The sequence below is a fragment of the Balearica regulorum genome, chromosome 1 (genome assembly GCF_011004875.1).
Source record: "Balearica regulorum gibbericeps isolate bBalReg1 chromosome 1, bBalReg1.pri, whole genome shotgun sequence".
NCBI classification, from domain to species: domain Eukaryota; kingdom Metazoa; phylum Chordata; class Aves; order Gruiformes; family Gruidae; genus Balearica; species Balearica regulorum.
This window is the reverse complement of record NC_046184.1, coordinates 85,817,786-85,830,567: the sequence shown is the minus strand read 5'-3', so window position 1 is coordinate 85,830,567 and position 12,782 is coordinate 85,817,786. Positions and strand designations below refer to the sequence as shown.

At 46.9% G+C, this 12,782-nt stretch overlaps 1 protein-coding gene across 3 annotated transcripts in view; it reads right to left on the bottom strand.

The window, feature by feature from the left end:
• The window catches only part of LOC104630401 (solute carrier family 25 member 36), a 14,414-nt gene extending 1,632 nt beyond the window's left edge, over positions 1-12,782 (bottom strand). Inside the window, exons 1-7 of one of the 3 annotated variants that reach the window (XM_075763148.1) lie at positions 12,544-12,782; positions 11,842-11,922; positions 2,092-2,268; positions 1,570-1,647; positions 1,190-1,290; positions 486-552; positions 8-291 (exon numbers count right to left, since the gene is read on the bottom strand). In XM_075763148.1, coding sequence (XP_075619263.1) covers positions 8-291; positions 486-552; positions 1,190-1,290; positions 1,570-1,647; positions 2,092-2,268; positions 11,842-11,922; positions 12,544-12,605 — 850 coding nt within the window. In that variant the 5' untranslated portion in view covers positions 12,606-12,782. Of the gene's footprint in view, positions 1-7; positions 292-485; positions 553-1,189; positions 1,291-1,569; positions 1,648-2,091; positions 2,269-7,727; positions 7,957-11,841; positions 11,923-12,543 lie in introns of those variants that run through there. The other 2 variants (XM_075763156.1, XM_075763166.1) reach the window with 2 other exon arrangements.

Here is a 12,782-nt window from a genome sequence, read left to right as displayed (position 1 = left end):
CACTCACCATGTGGATATGCAATGCATGAAGCACATGTTTTGGAAACAGCAGCAGCTCCCATTAGTCCAAAGAAATCATGGCTGTTTGGTGAAAGCGTGAGTGGTGGGGAAAGGGAATGATGGCTGTTTCTCAGCCGCTGTTTCAGTGCTTCATAGATGACAAAGTGTATGATGGTCTCTGACACTCCAGCATAGGAAGCAGTGATACCACGGTAAAATCCACGAAGGCCTTCAGTACGGTACACATGCATGGCACATTGGAGAGCATTGCTGGCCATCTCCCCCTTCACCCTGTAAAGAGGAGGGAGGGTTAGAACAGCGTACTGTGCCACTGACCTAAAATGCTGTTGTGGATACAACTGTATGACTCTTCCCCAGCATGCCTTGAAGGCCTGCGTTCTGATGGCAAGTCACAGACCCAAACCCCACCCCCAATCCAGTCCTGATTTGACATGGAGTGGCTCGGCGTTGCTAGCCTGCCTTACCTGGTCTCCAGCTGCATCCTGGTTTTCACTAACCAGATAGGGTTGGTGAGTGTGGCAGAGGTAATGCCTGGAGAACAGAAGAGGAAGGCAGCCATGAGCACCAGGATCATGCTGACAGTTTGTGAGGAGATGCTGATCTATCAGCTCTCTGAATTCTGCTTGGCAAGCTGCAGGCATTTGCAATTTGAGAATGACCTTGAGCTCCGATGGGAGAAGAGATATTTAGGGCAGACTATCTGATTCTCCTCCTCCCCCATTCCAGCCTTTGTCTGGTGGTAATTAGCTCCTCTGCCTCCAACATAACCCTACTACAGGCCCAGGTGTTACAAAGAGGCAGGAAACAATGGGTTAAACTTGCAAGAGTGCAAGATTTTGTTAGAGAACCGGGATATATCAAGAGAAATGATTCTGTGAGTGGTCTAAATCACACACTGCCTTCTCCCTCTCACAGCTGAATGGAGCTCTTTTCCTGATAGCAGCTGAAGGGGTAAAGACTAGATCCATAACTTGAAGAGATGAGCTTAAGAAGAACAAAGAGTGAGAAAAAGTTTTGGTTAACCAAGGAACTCACTGCTTCAGGTGTGGAGGGACAAAACTTCAGAAGAGAGAGCAGGACTGATGGGAGCAGCAATAGGGAAGGAATGAAACCCATTTACACTCACAGCAGGACCCCTTGGTTCTGATTTGAGACAGAAGAGGCTCACCTGCACAGGCTGCTGACAGCATGTGTACTTTCTTGGACTCTGGTACAAGGACAGCATTGAGCCTCTCCTTAACGCCAGAATAGGCAGCAAAATATATAGCCCTGGTTGGAAAGAAACACAGAACAGGTTACAGCTTACCTATGAGGAGCAGAGACAGCACTGCTGTGGGGTCTCACTCCAATTTTTCTTACTCCCAGCACAGGTTTGTCTAATGTGACATCAGACAGCATTTATACTAGGCCCTCAGCAATCTGCGTGAAAGGGTCCTGTGGCACAATGAGCACAAGGCCCAGGCTGCTTTCAGAATGTGGAGCAGTAGCTGTCACAGAGGTCCTTTAAAAAGTGTACAGCATGAGCTATCCTCAGGGAGCAGTACTCACCGGGAAGGAGCAACCCCAACAAGGTTTGGACCCAGACCTCGGAATAGGGATCGCATGCCTTCCTTCTCAAGGATGGCCCTACAGAAGGAAATGAACAGAGAAATCAGCAGAATAACTAAGCTGGGGGCTCTCCAGTTCCTCCTCCTCCGTTCTTCAGTAGTCCTTGTAGCATCCTCTCCTCACCTCCCATCTTATCTTTTTCTGCCTTACTCTCATGTTCTCTCCAAACACTTCTCCGTTTGCCTTCAGTCATTTCTTCCCATTCTTGCTGACACCACCACTCCGTAGCTGAGAAATTTCTCACAGTCCCAAAAGCTGCCTTGCAGACTCAGAGTGCAAAGCACAGATCAACTGTGAGAAGTAGATGTACCTGTACTCTGATGAAAATCCCTACCACACTTGCACTTTCCAGAGCCTTAGCTCAAATGCTGCTTCCATCTCTCTCTCCCCTCCTCTCTCTCTACCTGATGACCAAACCTTCACCTCCCTGGTGCTATCATGCACACTCCCTATCCTACTCACCTCAGCAACTTCAGCACTCCAGGAGACGGTGGGGTGGGGTTCATCAGCCTCACACTCATCCCTGGCAGCTGTATCTCTGAGAAGCACAGAGGCCGCAGCGTCAACTGGGATGACTGCAGACGTGTCTTCACCACTTCCAGGGGACAGGTCAGGATGGCTCCAGCTGTGCCACCACATCTAGGGCATAGCAAGGGCATAACAGCACATGTAAGAGTGACCCCTGTGCAGGAACAGGGCAATAATTCTGACCCTGCTCATCCACAACCTCTCCCCTCTAGGAGAGGAGGTTAGGTCCCCCAGTCTGCGTCACACATGACCTCCTGCTCTGACATTGATTAACGTAATAAGGCAGCCTCACTCTGAAACCTCACTCAGTGTTTGAGACAAACAGTCCCAAGTCCATAGGGACTCAGCAGTCCCTCAGCTCAAAGCTGCTGATCTTTGCATTCAGAATTTCCCAGAGCAAACATTTCTGCTGCCCAACCTCACTGCAATGCCTTCTGCTGAGATCACCAGGCACAGTGCCTCACACCTCCCCATGGCAGCATTGGCTCATAGAGGGGCAGCACAAAACTCTCCCACCCCATTCAGCCCCACATTTGCAAGGTCTCGTAACCAGGATCTGTATTTTCTGCCAACAGCCAGGCTCACCCCTAGCCTGACTTGCTTAATGAAAGAGGACTCTGACCTTCAGCAGACAGAAGCTATTTTTGGAACTGATGAAACATCATCATCAGTCTAGTCACACCTCAGTAACACCGAAAGGACACATATCCCCTTTTTTATCCCTTTCTGCCATCCAGGGACAAGTCAGAAGCGATATGTTCAGTTCTCAGCTTCTGCCCCTTCAGATCCTTTGACCGATAACTCTGTTCTTCTAGAGGATGCTCAGTACCTGAAAGTCTGTTTTGAGGTGAATTTGCATGGGACTGCCATGCAAGAGGCTTTGACAAATAGACAATTGTTCATATCTGCTACAGCCAAACTTGCTTTGTTTCACAAGAGATGGAGGCTTAAAAAAAAGCTCGCTCTGCTCCAAAAGAAAGAAAAGCCAACCAAAGAGCTACAAGATATCAGGAAAGAATTGAGTGTATCAACAGAATTACATATGATGGCACAGGACAGCAAATGGCAATAGTTCTGAAGAATTTTTTTGAAAAAGTATTTACGGCTCAGCACACATATACATTGCTCTCACAGCCTTTGTTCCTAGGGCTTCACTTATTATTGCCTGCAGGTTAGGGAAAAAAAAGAAGAAAAAAAAAAAAAAAGAAAAGAGGCCTGGATGGCTATTGCAATGAAGTCCAAGAGTTGAAGATCTGGCAGCTAGAAGGTTATGCAGATAATGATGCCAGCAACTAGCAACTCGTTATGCTACTCCGTTACACTCATGCTGCTTTGTCAAGCCCTTTGCAGATCTACACAGTGGTGATGACTTGCAGAGCAGCCAATCAGCAGCGATTTCCCTCAGGAGATACTGTGAGTGGTGGGAGTCTGGGACTAGGTGGAACATGGCCAAAGAACTTAGCTCGGGCTCAGATGGCAACACAAAGCAAAGCAGTAAACATCCTGGCTCAGGTTCTCTGGATGAACAAGCTGATCAAGCACAGACACCAAGACAGCCTACAGAGCAATCCAGGAGTCACACGAGGCAGGGCCTCATTTTACAAAAGCCACTGTGATTCTTTCCATGGAGACCATATAACTCAGGGTCCAACAGTCCTGTTCTTTACCACAGTTTCTACTAATTTGCCTGATACAGGCCTGTTGTCTTCTTGACAACACTTCTTGAGAAGTGTAGTTTCCTGCCTAGGAGAAGATGGAGTGCAGTGGTGACAGATCAAGATGTCTAAGAAATCTCAATAGAGCAGTTTCAACTTCTTATCTAAAAGCTGAGCAAATACTACAACAGGGTAACATTTAGAGAAGCAATTGCTTGGTATCCTAAAGATTTTTCTTTCTAACAGTGCATAAGGAAGCACAACTTTATGTAATGTTTTCATAATATCTCATTTCTTCAAGAAATCCCTACCTAAGCATGGTCAGGATATGAATTTGAACCCACGCCTCCAGTATATATAAAAGTTTCCTGAGTTCAAGTTCCTCAAGCTACTGGTATGTATAGATAATAGAGAAGAATTTTAAAAGCGATAAGAGTTAAAGAAATTGTTACTCATTAGCATGGTGGTCATTTAATCAGCAGTAAGAGAGTCCAAGGTGAAGGGGGATCTCTGAGCCACTATGGCTCAATGGCAACACTGAGGAGGATTTTTCAGGAAGCAAAGAACACTGACTAAACAAAGCTAAGGAAATAAGGTGTACCAGTTGTTCAAAACTAGAAGAAATCTCAACTATGATGTCTTATCACACACTACATGATGATACAGCTGCTCACAAGGTACGAAAGGTATAGGTCTCCAAAATTCTTCTGTTTCAGGAGAAATGGAAAATTATGTACTCTCATCACAAAGAGACGAACTATTTTTCAGTCCAATACTAATGAAGGCAAAATTGAACAAAATCTATTTGGAACAAACAGGCAGACACAAAACCCCCATGGCCATGGATATTAAAAATAGTTGATTGAAGAGACTTCATACCTACAGATTTAAATGCTTAAGAAATGTTAGGAGACGGGAAATATACTAGCTTAGAAGAGTTCTAATGTCTACCAGGAGTAAAAAAAAAAAAGGAAAAAAAAAGTGTATTTGTAATAATTTATGTTGCTAAGATTATATGGTTATATGACCTGAGATTCATGCTAGAAAAGCATTATGGAATCAGATCACTATAGAGTTAAAAGACACATTGTACTAATCAATGTGTGTGTGTGTGTGTGTGTGTGTTTAATGGAATTTACCAAACAAAAGGTGGATTCACAAAAGCAATTACAAAGATGTAACATATGTAACATACTTCAGTTTTGCAAATAGTGAGCTTGATATTTCACAAAAACACACTTAGATCTTTGGCACTCTGTCCACAGCATAGATGCTGAATGGATTAAAATCAGACCACAAAATTTCAAAAAGAAGAAAAGTATCAGCCCGTCTTTCCTTGCCCTGAAACCAGTTGTCAGTAGAGAATTAAACAGCAGTGGTCCAGCAAGAGTGTAGGAACATCACTTCTAGACTAGACCTAACAATTTTCAGTTCTTCCACCAACACACAGGAGGTAACATTTTACTCTTGATAAAAATCCATGGGTGACAAATATTGTCACAGTACTGAGCAAAGCTGCAATGGCTGGCAACTAACGAAAAAACACACGGAACTGAGCAGTCACCAAGGGTCCTTATACTGGGCTTAAACTGACAAGTTTAACAAAACCAAAATCCCGAAGTCATTACTCTAGAAGCAGGAACAAAAGCAATTCCTGCAAAATATGAGGAAGAGCAGCAGCTGACAACCAGTACACTATGTACTCCCAGAGCAAAGCAGTGGCAAAACCAACTGATTGAAGAAGGCAGGTACTTTTACCTTAGAAAACAGTACTTGCCTCTAGATCTTGCTGTCACATTTTAAAAGGAAAACCAGAAAGTTGGAGGTGGCAGAAAAAGAGGATTAGTTGAGAACAATACAAAAACTACTGTTAACATTTTTTCAATGATCTGACAAAGGTATGAAAACATGCACAGAGGTGACAAGGTTTACTGGTAGGTCACATTTTAGCCCTTACTTAGGCTAGCCAAAAATTGAGATGGCTTGAAAAGCTTTATTTAAGAATAGTAATGCTAGGTCAGACAAATCTGCAGTTAAACCAGGATTCTGCCTGGGACACAGGCAAATAAAGATCACCTACAGAAGAGTAGGAGAAATACTCATCTCCAGAACACTCTCCCAGCTTCCCGCAATTTTCAGCTCAGGGATTTTCCTCAGCCAGAAATGCTGCATTGCATTTAATAGCCTTCAACACATTCTTTTCCATTAATCTTTTTAAAATGTTTTCTGGACACATAAAAAGCTTTTACCCTCTAATATCCTGTGGCCAGGAGTCCCACAGTTTAACTGCACACTGTGTTAAGAGCTATGTTCTTGCATTAGTTTTGAACAAACCTCTCGCAAGTTTCATTTGATGGTCCCCACTTCTCGTAGTAGAAGATAAAGTGAACAACTGTTCCTTCATCAATGAGATCCATTTCATTAGGTAAAACAATAGCATTAACTATATACTGCAGCAATAACCTGAACTTCTTATTCATCTCTTATTCATCTCTTCGGTTTTAATTAATTGTAATTCAAGGATTATTGCTTGATGAGCGAGGACAGGATACAGACTGAGAAAGCTCCCGCTAGCAATGCTCCTCTCACTAGCCAAATTCGCAGTTTTTCAGGAACCAAACTAGAAAACGAGGACGAGGAAAAGCTTAAGAAGAAAGTGCAGAAATAGGAAGAATTATATTAAGAAAGGCTAAGATGCAGTGACTATATAGTTCAAAGGATAAATTAATAAAAGAGAATAACATATACAAAATAACACTGGGAATAGAGAGGGCAAGTACATATAAGCAAAGATCAGCATAGCACAATAACTGCATTAGCTCCAGAAAGCTGGACATTTACTAATTAAGAGCAATGAAATGCTGTGCTTTATTGCACACACTATACTGCGGACCTCATTGTCACACGGACTCCAACAGGCTGGTGGAATTTGGAAAGGCATCAGGTGGCTGTCTAGGCAAGGGAGTTCTGCAGTTACTCAGCAAAGTCCAGAGGACCATGATCTCTTCTGCTTTAGGACATCATAAACTTAAAACTCATTGTTTTGAGACTTAAATGTTTCTTAAAAAGAGGAAGGGACTTGCTCAAGGGCACGCTGTGAATTCAGAGGCACTGCTGGGATCCACGCTCCACACACCTGACTCACCAGAATCGGCCTCAGTATTTAAAGAAGCCATGCAGGAATCTCAGCCATGTGATGATGGAGTGCTGGCTGCCCTCCCAAAGACAAGGATGCTCCACCGTTTACTCCACTGAAGAGGCCTCACGGTGCCTCTCATTCCCCTGTCCAGCGCCCTGCTTCCTTTGCCCCCCCCCATGGCCAGTAAGCTCAGGCTGGATGAAACGCCAGGCAAAGACCCCCACGACTCACAGACAGGCTCCCCTTCTTCCCAAACTGCACTGCCGTACATTCACCCCAGTGCTACGTGGCTGTGCCACACCAACGCGCCTACGTTTGAACCTGGCGCAGCAAAGCAAGCGCCGGTGAGGATTTATGGGGCACAGGCAGTATCTGGCCTGGGGCAAGGCAGGGTCTCCTCCCCTCCGGCTCTTTGGCAGCTGCTGCTGGACGTGCGGACCCGCAGTCGGTCCCCAGCGCAAAACAGGGCCGCGACCCGAGGCCCGCCCGCGGGGAGCGGTGGTGCAGGACGCCGCCGCAGGCCTCGCTGCTCAGGGGCGGGCAGGCCGCCGGGAGGCCGCGGCGAGGGAGACCCCGGCCTGGCAGCAGGCAGAAGCAGAAGACGGGCCCGGAGCTGCCCGGCCGCCGTACCCGCTGGGCCCGGGCCGACCCGAGGGAGAAGGACGGGCCGTGGGCCCGGCGAGGCCCCGCGCCCATGGCAGCCTCGGACCCTCCCCGGACGCGTGTCTCGGAGCAGAGGCCGGCGGGCCCCGACCGCCCCGCGCGGGGCCACTCACCCTCCGGCGAGCAGGTGGAGCAGGGTGCTGTGCTGCGGCATGGCCCGGCGCTCTGCGGCGTCGCCCCCGCCCCGCGCCGCTGCCACCCGGCAGGCCGCCGCCTGGCCGGCCCGCCGCCCCGCGCATTGGCTCCCGGCCGGCCGGAGGAGGCGCCCGGGCGGTTGCGGGGCCGGGCCCGCCGGCGGCTGTAGCGGGAGGGACGGGCCGGGGCGCCGCCCCGCCAGCCGGGAGGGCTGCGTGGGGAGGCCGGCCGGCGGAGCTCCTGCTCCTGGCCGCGGGGCGGCCCGGCGGCCTACCCTGTGCCGCCTCGGGTCAGTGCCTCCCTCCCGTGTGTTCCCGGGGCTGAACACGGGCCTCGCTCCTGCCGGGTGGACTCCCCGCTCCGTGCTTTTGTGCTCCCGTTTCCCTCCTGGCAGATTTTAAGGTGCTAATTCCTTTTGCCCGGCCACTCAAGGTTCTTTCATTAAAAAAAAAAAAAAAAATCCTCGTCTTTATTTTGCAAGTGGGGGAACCAAGGCCGAGATGGCAAAATAATTTCTTGGAGGTTAGACCACAGGGAAGTGATGTGCCCAAGAGCAGAGCCTAGTCGTTCCTGACTCTCATCCTTGCTCAGTGGGACCACAGATGCTTCATCCAATGTTTGGGTTTATAAGAAAACAGGGCAATGTGTTTCAGGGGAAAAAAAACCAACTCTCACAACAAATCAGACCCACGATTCTGAAGTTCAAAGGATCAGTATGTGAAAGATGGGGAATATTCAGGGCTGAAAGATGCTTTGTTTTGCAAATGCAAAGTTTCAGATGGTGTCAGAATTCACAGAATATCATCTTCCTTGGAAAAAAAGCAACATGCTGTTGCCAAAAAGGCACACATCATATCAGTTTGCATGGCTGGAAGGAAAGCCTGTAGGTCAGATGAAATAAGCTGTCAGATCAACTCTGTACTATAACTTCAGCACTCACAGCACGGAGTGACACAGGACTGAGTGTACAGTTCGGGTACCACACTGCTACAAAACAGGCAAATGTGGTGGAGTGAAGCCACAGAGGGGAACAACTCAACTGGGCCATTTGAGCAGGAAGATTGAAAAAATTGCAGTGTGTAGTCTAGAGAAGAAGGAATTGAGGGAGACACGGCAACTGACTTCAAGCTGTGTAAAAAGATACTTCAAAAAAGAAATTAATAATTTCCTTACCTGTGGTGGAGAAGAAAACAACTATCAGCCCATCAGTAGTGCCTGTCACTACAAGGGCAGTGAGGGGAAGACCAGAAAAAGGATTGGCCTTCTGGTCAGAAAAATGGAAAATCCACCAAAGATACCAAGAAGTTGCAAGTATTTTTTTACTTGTCTTCACTGTGATGGTGGCTAGGTGAATACCTTAAATGGCACCAATGACAAGTGGATAAAAAGTCATTCAGGATTTCTAAGCGCGTGGGCAAAGCCAATACTTTCAGACTAGTTAGGCTTGATGAAATTCATCCTGTGATGGTTGGGAAACTGGCTGAAGCAACGTCAGGCCCACTGGCAGTTATCTTTGAGACTTCTAGAGAATGGAGAGGTTCGGAAGACTGGAAAAGGCCAAATACATTGGCTATTAAAAAAAAAAAGGATCTGAGGAATTACCGGCCAGCTAACGTTATTATACTGCCTCCCTCTGTGATACTGGAACAAATAAACATGAAGTAGACAACTTACATTTTCCATTTGCAAAAAAAGAAAAAAAAAAAAAGGAAATCAAGTCAAACCAGGCTTTCACAGTAGAAGAACAGGCCTTGTGAGTAAGTAACAATGTTATATATTTTGATTTCAATAAGGATTTTTATTCTGTTTCATCTGACAGTCTTACAAAAAAAGCTAGGAAACATGGGAAACTGGATCTTCTGAAATCACTATTAGGAGAGTCTGATGTTGATTAGAAAACTCTTAAGATTGGTTTCAATGGTATGCTGTCTATCTGGAGAAAAGTATCAAGGAAGAGTCCAGCAGAGATCTGTTCTCAGTGTGGTATTAATAGTTTCTTCAATGATTTATACAGTGGACTAGAAAGTGTGTCTATTAAATTTGCAGACAACACTATCCTGAGAGGGGTTGTAATGTATTTGGAAGACAAAACTAGCATTCAAATTATCTTGATCAATTGGAGAAATGGCCTGAAAGAGCAGAACACCATTTAATAAAAGCACATGCTAAGTTCTGCACTTGGAAAGAAATAATGAATGTCACAAAATTAGGATGGGGAATAGCTAGGCAGAGACCTCTGTTTTGTCACTGGTCCCCATCAGGCCCAGGACCTTCAGCAGAATACTGGCTACCATCAAATTCAGACTGGCTGAAGGATGCAGAGCCCAGAATAGCCTTTTCAGGAACTGTACAATTGGCTTTTTTCACCTCTCCAAGAGTTATTGAGGCCCCCTGATATTGCAGTTCTTACTGCCAAAATATTTACACTTTGCATGCAAAGGCCCATTGACTTTGCTCCTTTTCCTGCTAACTTTAGATCAGACCCTTTGCTTTCTACCTGCAAACAGAAATATTTGTGGCTTCAAGCAGGATACTTATCCAGCAATAGCTATAGCTTTGGTTGTCCTGGATGCTCTGCCACCACTGCCACTTCTGATTCCTCTAGTTGCACTACAGTCTTTTGGGAGTGTAAGGGATAAACCTAAGACCTAGAAAGTCTCACTCTGCAAGGTCTCTTTCTGTACTTTCAGGTAGAGGGGCACCCATGCCTCACTCTTAGGCAACGACAAATGGTAACTCAGCCATGGAAGATGCTTTCTGAAGCTCTCCTACAGGCTGTCTTCAGACTGGTGCAAATGATGCCATGACATTTTCAGTAGATCAAAGGATTGCTTAATGTTGGAACTGGTTCAATGATGAGCACTGCTTTGCAAGAGTCTTGGTGAGCCTGAAGGCGGCCAAGAGCCAGGGAAAAGAAACTGTCTTCCCAGGAGAAGAGAAAGAGCGGAAGATAAAAGAAGAGAGGGTACATTTTTCTTTAGTGTGTCTTGTTCCTGCAGGCAGCAGCGATGACCCTGGATACGTTCCCTATAGGGCCTGTTCTTGGTGCTTGAAGAAGGGAGGCTGTGGGGACTTTTTTGCAGATCATTCTTCCACAGTTCCTGTCCTGAACCAGTAGGCCAGGCTGGTGTCATGGGCATACCCCAAGACACCGATACAAATGTTTATAAATCAAAACTGCTTCATCTTGACTTCTTCACTGCTCAGTCTCTGATGGCTTTTGGATTCTTGCCCATGCCTTTTCTCAATGCCTACACTCCCCTTTCTCCATGTCTGTGTGCAGTCTCTTGTTTTCCCTATAAGCAGCGCTGTCTGTCTGTTCTTCTTGAGAGAAATTCAGGATTGTCCCCAAAAGCCTCCTCCCTCTATCTCTCTCTTCAAGTGCTCTTGCTAACTCTTGATCTGTATACGCTAGGTGTGTACAGGATTGGCATTTGGTAACAGTGGGTGAGTCTTGTTTGTTATTCCAGGGGCTTCATTCTGGAAGGGTCGGGTTAGCACACTCATAGTCCCAGCATGACTATAACTTACAGGCAAGCAGGGAGCAATATCAAAAGACAGACATCTGGAAGAGTGGAATGTATTGTGCCAGTGTTACATAGCATATGCAGCCTCAGTCTCCGTGTGTAAGAGTGGTTATGTAAATGTCTTTTCAAGTGTTGCCATCTTAATGCAGCTGCCTGCCAGATGTAGGGTGCTTCCTCATCAGTGCCTGAATGGATGTCTGAAGTGTGCTTTCAAAGTGAATTTTCCAGTAATCCCCGCTTGCTGGGCTTTGGTTTGTACTGCAGAACAGTCTTGGTGTGCAAACTAGATTCCCTTCAGGTGTGGCTAAGCTAGTAGGTGTGCCGTACACAGGAGCACACCTTGTGCATTTCAACCACTAATTGGTGTGCAGTCCATGGCACCAGGGAAGATATAATACAAAGAAAGCTCTCCAAACATGTTTGGTATGGATGTTGGATTTCCAGCCTCCTCTTATCACTTTATAAAGATTTGCTCCTGTTAAGCCATACTACTTGCTAGCACAGAACTGGCTGTATATGTCATCCGCATTTCAAAGCTGTAAGGAGAGCAGACAAGAAGACTTACTGCCAAAGAATAGTGTCTAAAACAGCACCAGACATCAGTTTTTGGGTAGATGAACTGCATCTGGGAAGTCTGGAGAGGACCCTGCAGATGAGCATATTCCTTTTGAAAAGGAGAAGATGGGATTTAATTCTGAAAACAATTTATTTATAGCACCCTAATATCCCAGGAGGCAGTCATCGTGCTAAACCACTACACCCCTCTGTGCTTTTCCCATTCTACACACAAATGAGCTCTGATTTTTCCAGGTGGTTTGCTCTTTCTTTGGAATCACACATGTAGACGGATGAAAACTGTAAAGGAGCTAACATTTCTAAGGCTTACCTGAAGCCATCACACGCTTTTCAGCTAAACGCAGGCACTTTTAACCTGTTACCACCAGCTGCAATATTTTAGTGATCCCAAAGCAGACAGCAGCCCGCCAGGCAGATGAAGGTGTGCTGTTCACAGATGCTACGAGCCCCTCCTGTTGCCCCGGGCTGGGGCCAGCGGCCCGTGCTCTGCTGCGGGGGCGGGGGGGCTGCAGCCGCTGTGCAAAACCCGCTTACCGCTGCCTGCAGTTCAACCGAGATGAGCGGCGAGCAGGACACCAACACCGCGGCAGAACTGCTGTTCTAAGTCTATGCAACGTGTTTATTGACTCTGTGGCATGGTTTTAATGATACGTTATAGCATCATGCACATCGGTGCAGTAGATGTACATACCCTATACACACCGCTTTGCTCCACCGGCGGGCAGCCCGGACTGGCAAAGCCCGTGCTGACATGCTCGTCCTCTCCGCCACCGGTGCTGGGCAGCGCGGAACCGGCCCAGGAGCTGCGGGAGAAAGATGGGGTGAGGCCGGCGGCCGTGCAGCGACCGGGGGAACGGTGCCCGGCGGTGACACGGTGAAGCGCCAGCACCGCCCCCCTGGCTGCGCCTCAAGAGCTGAAGCCGCGCGGGC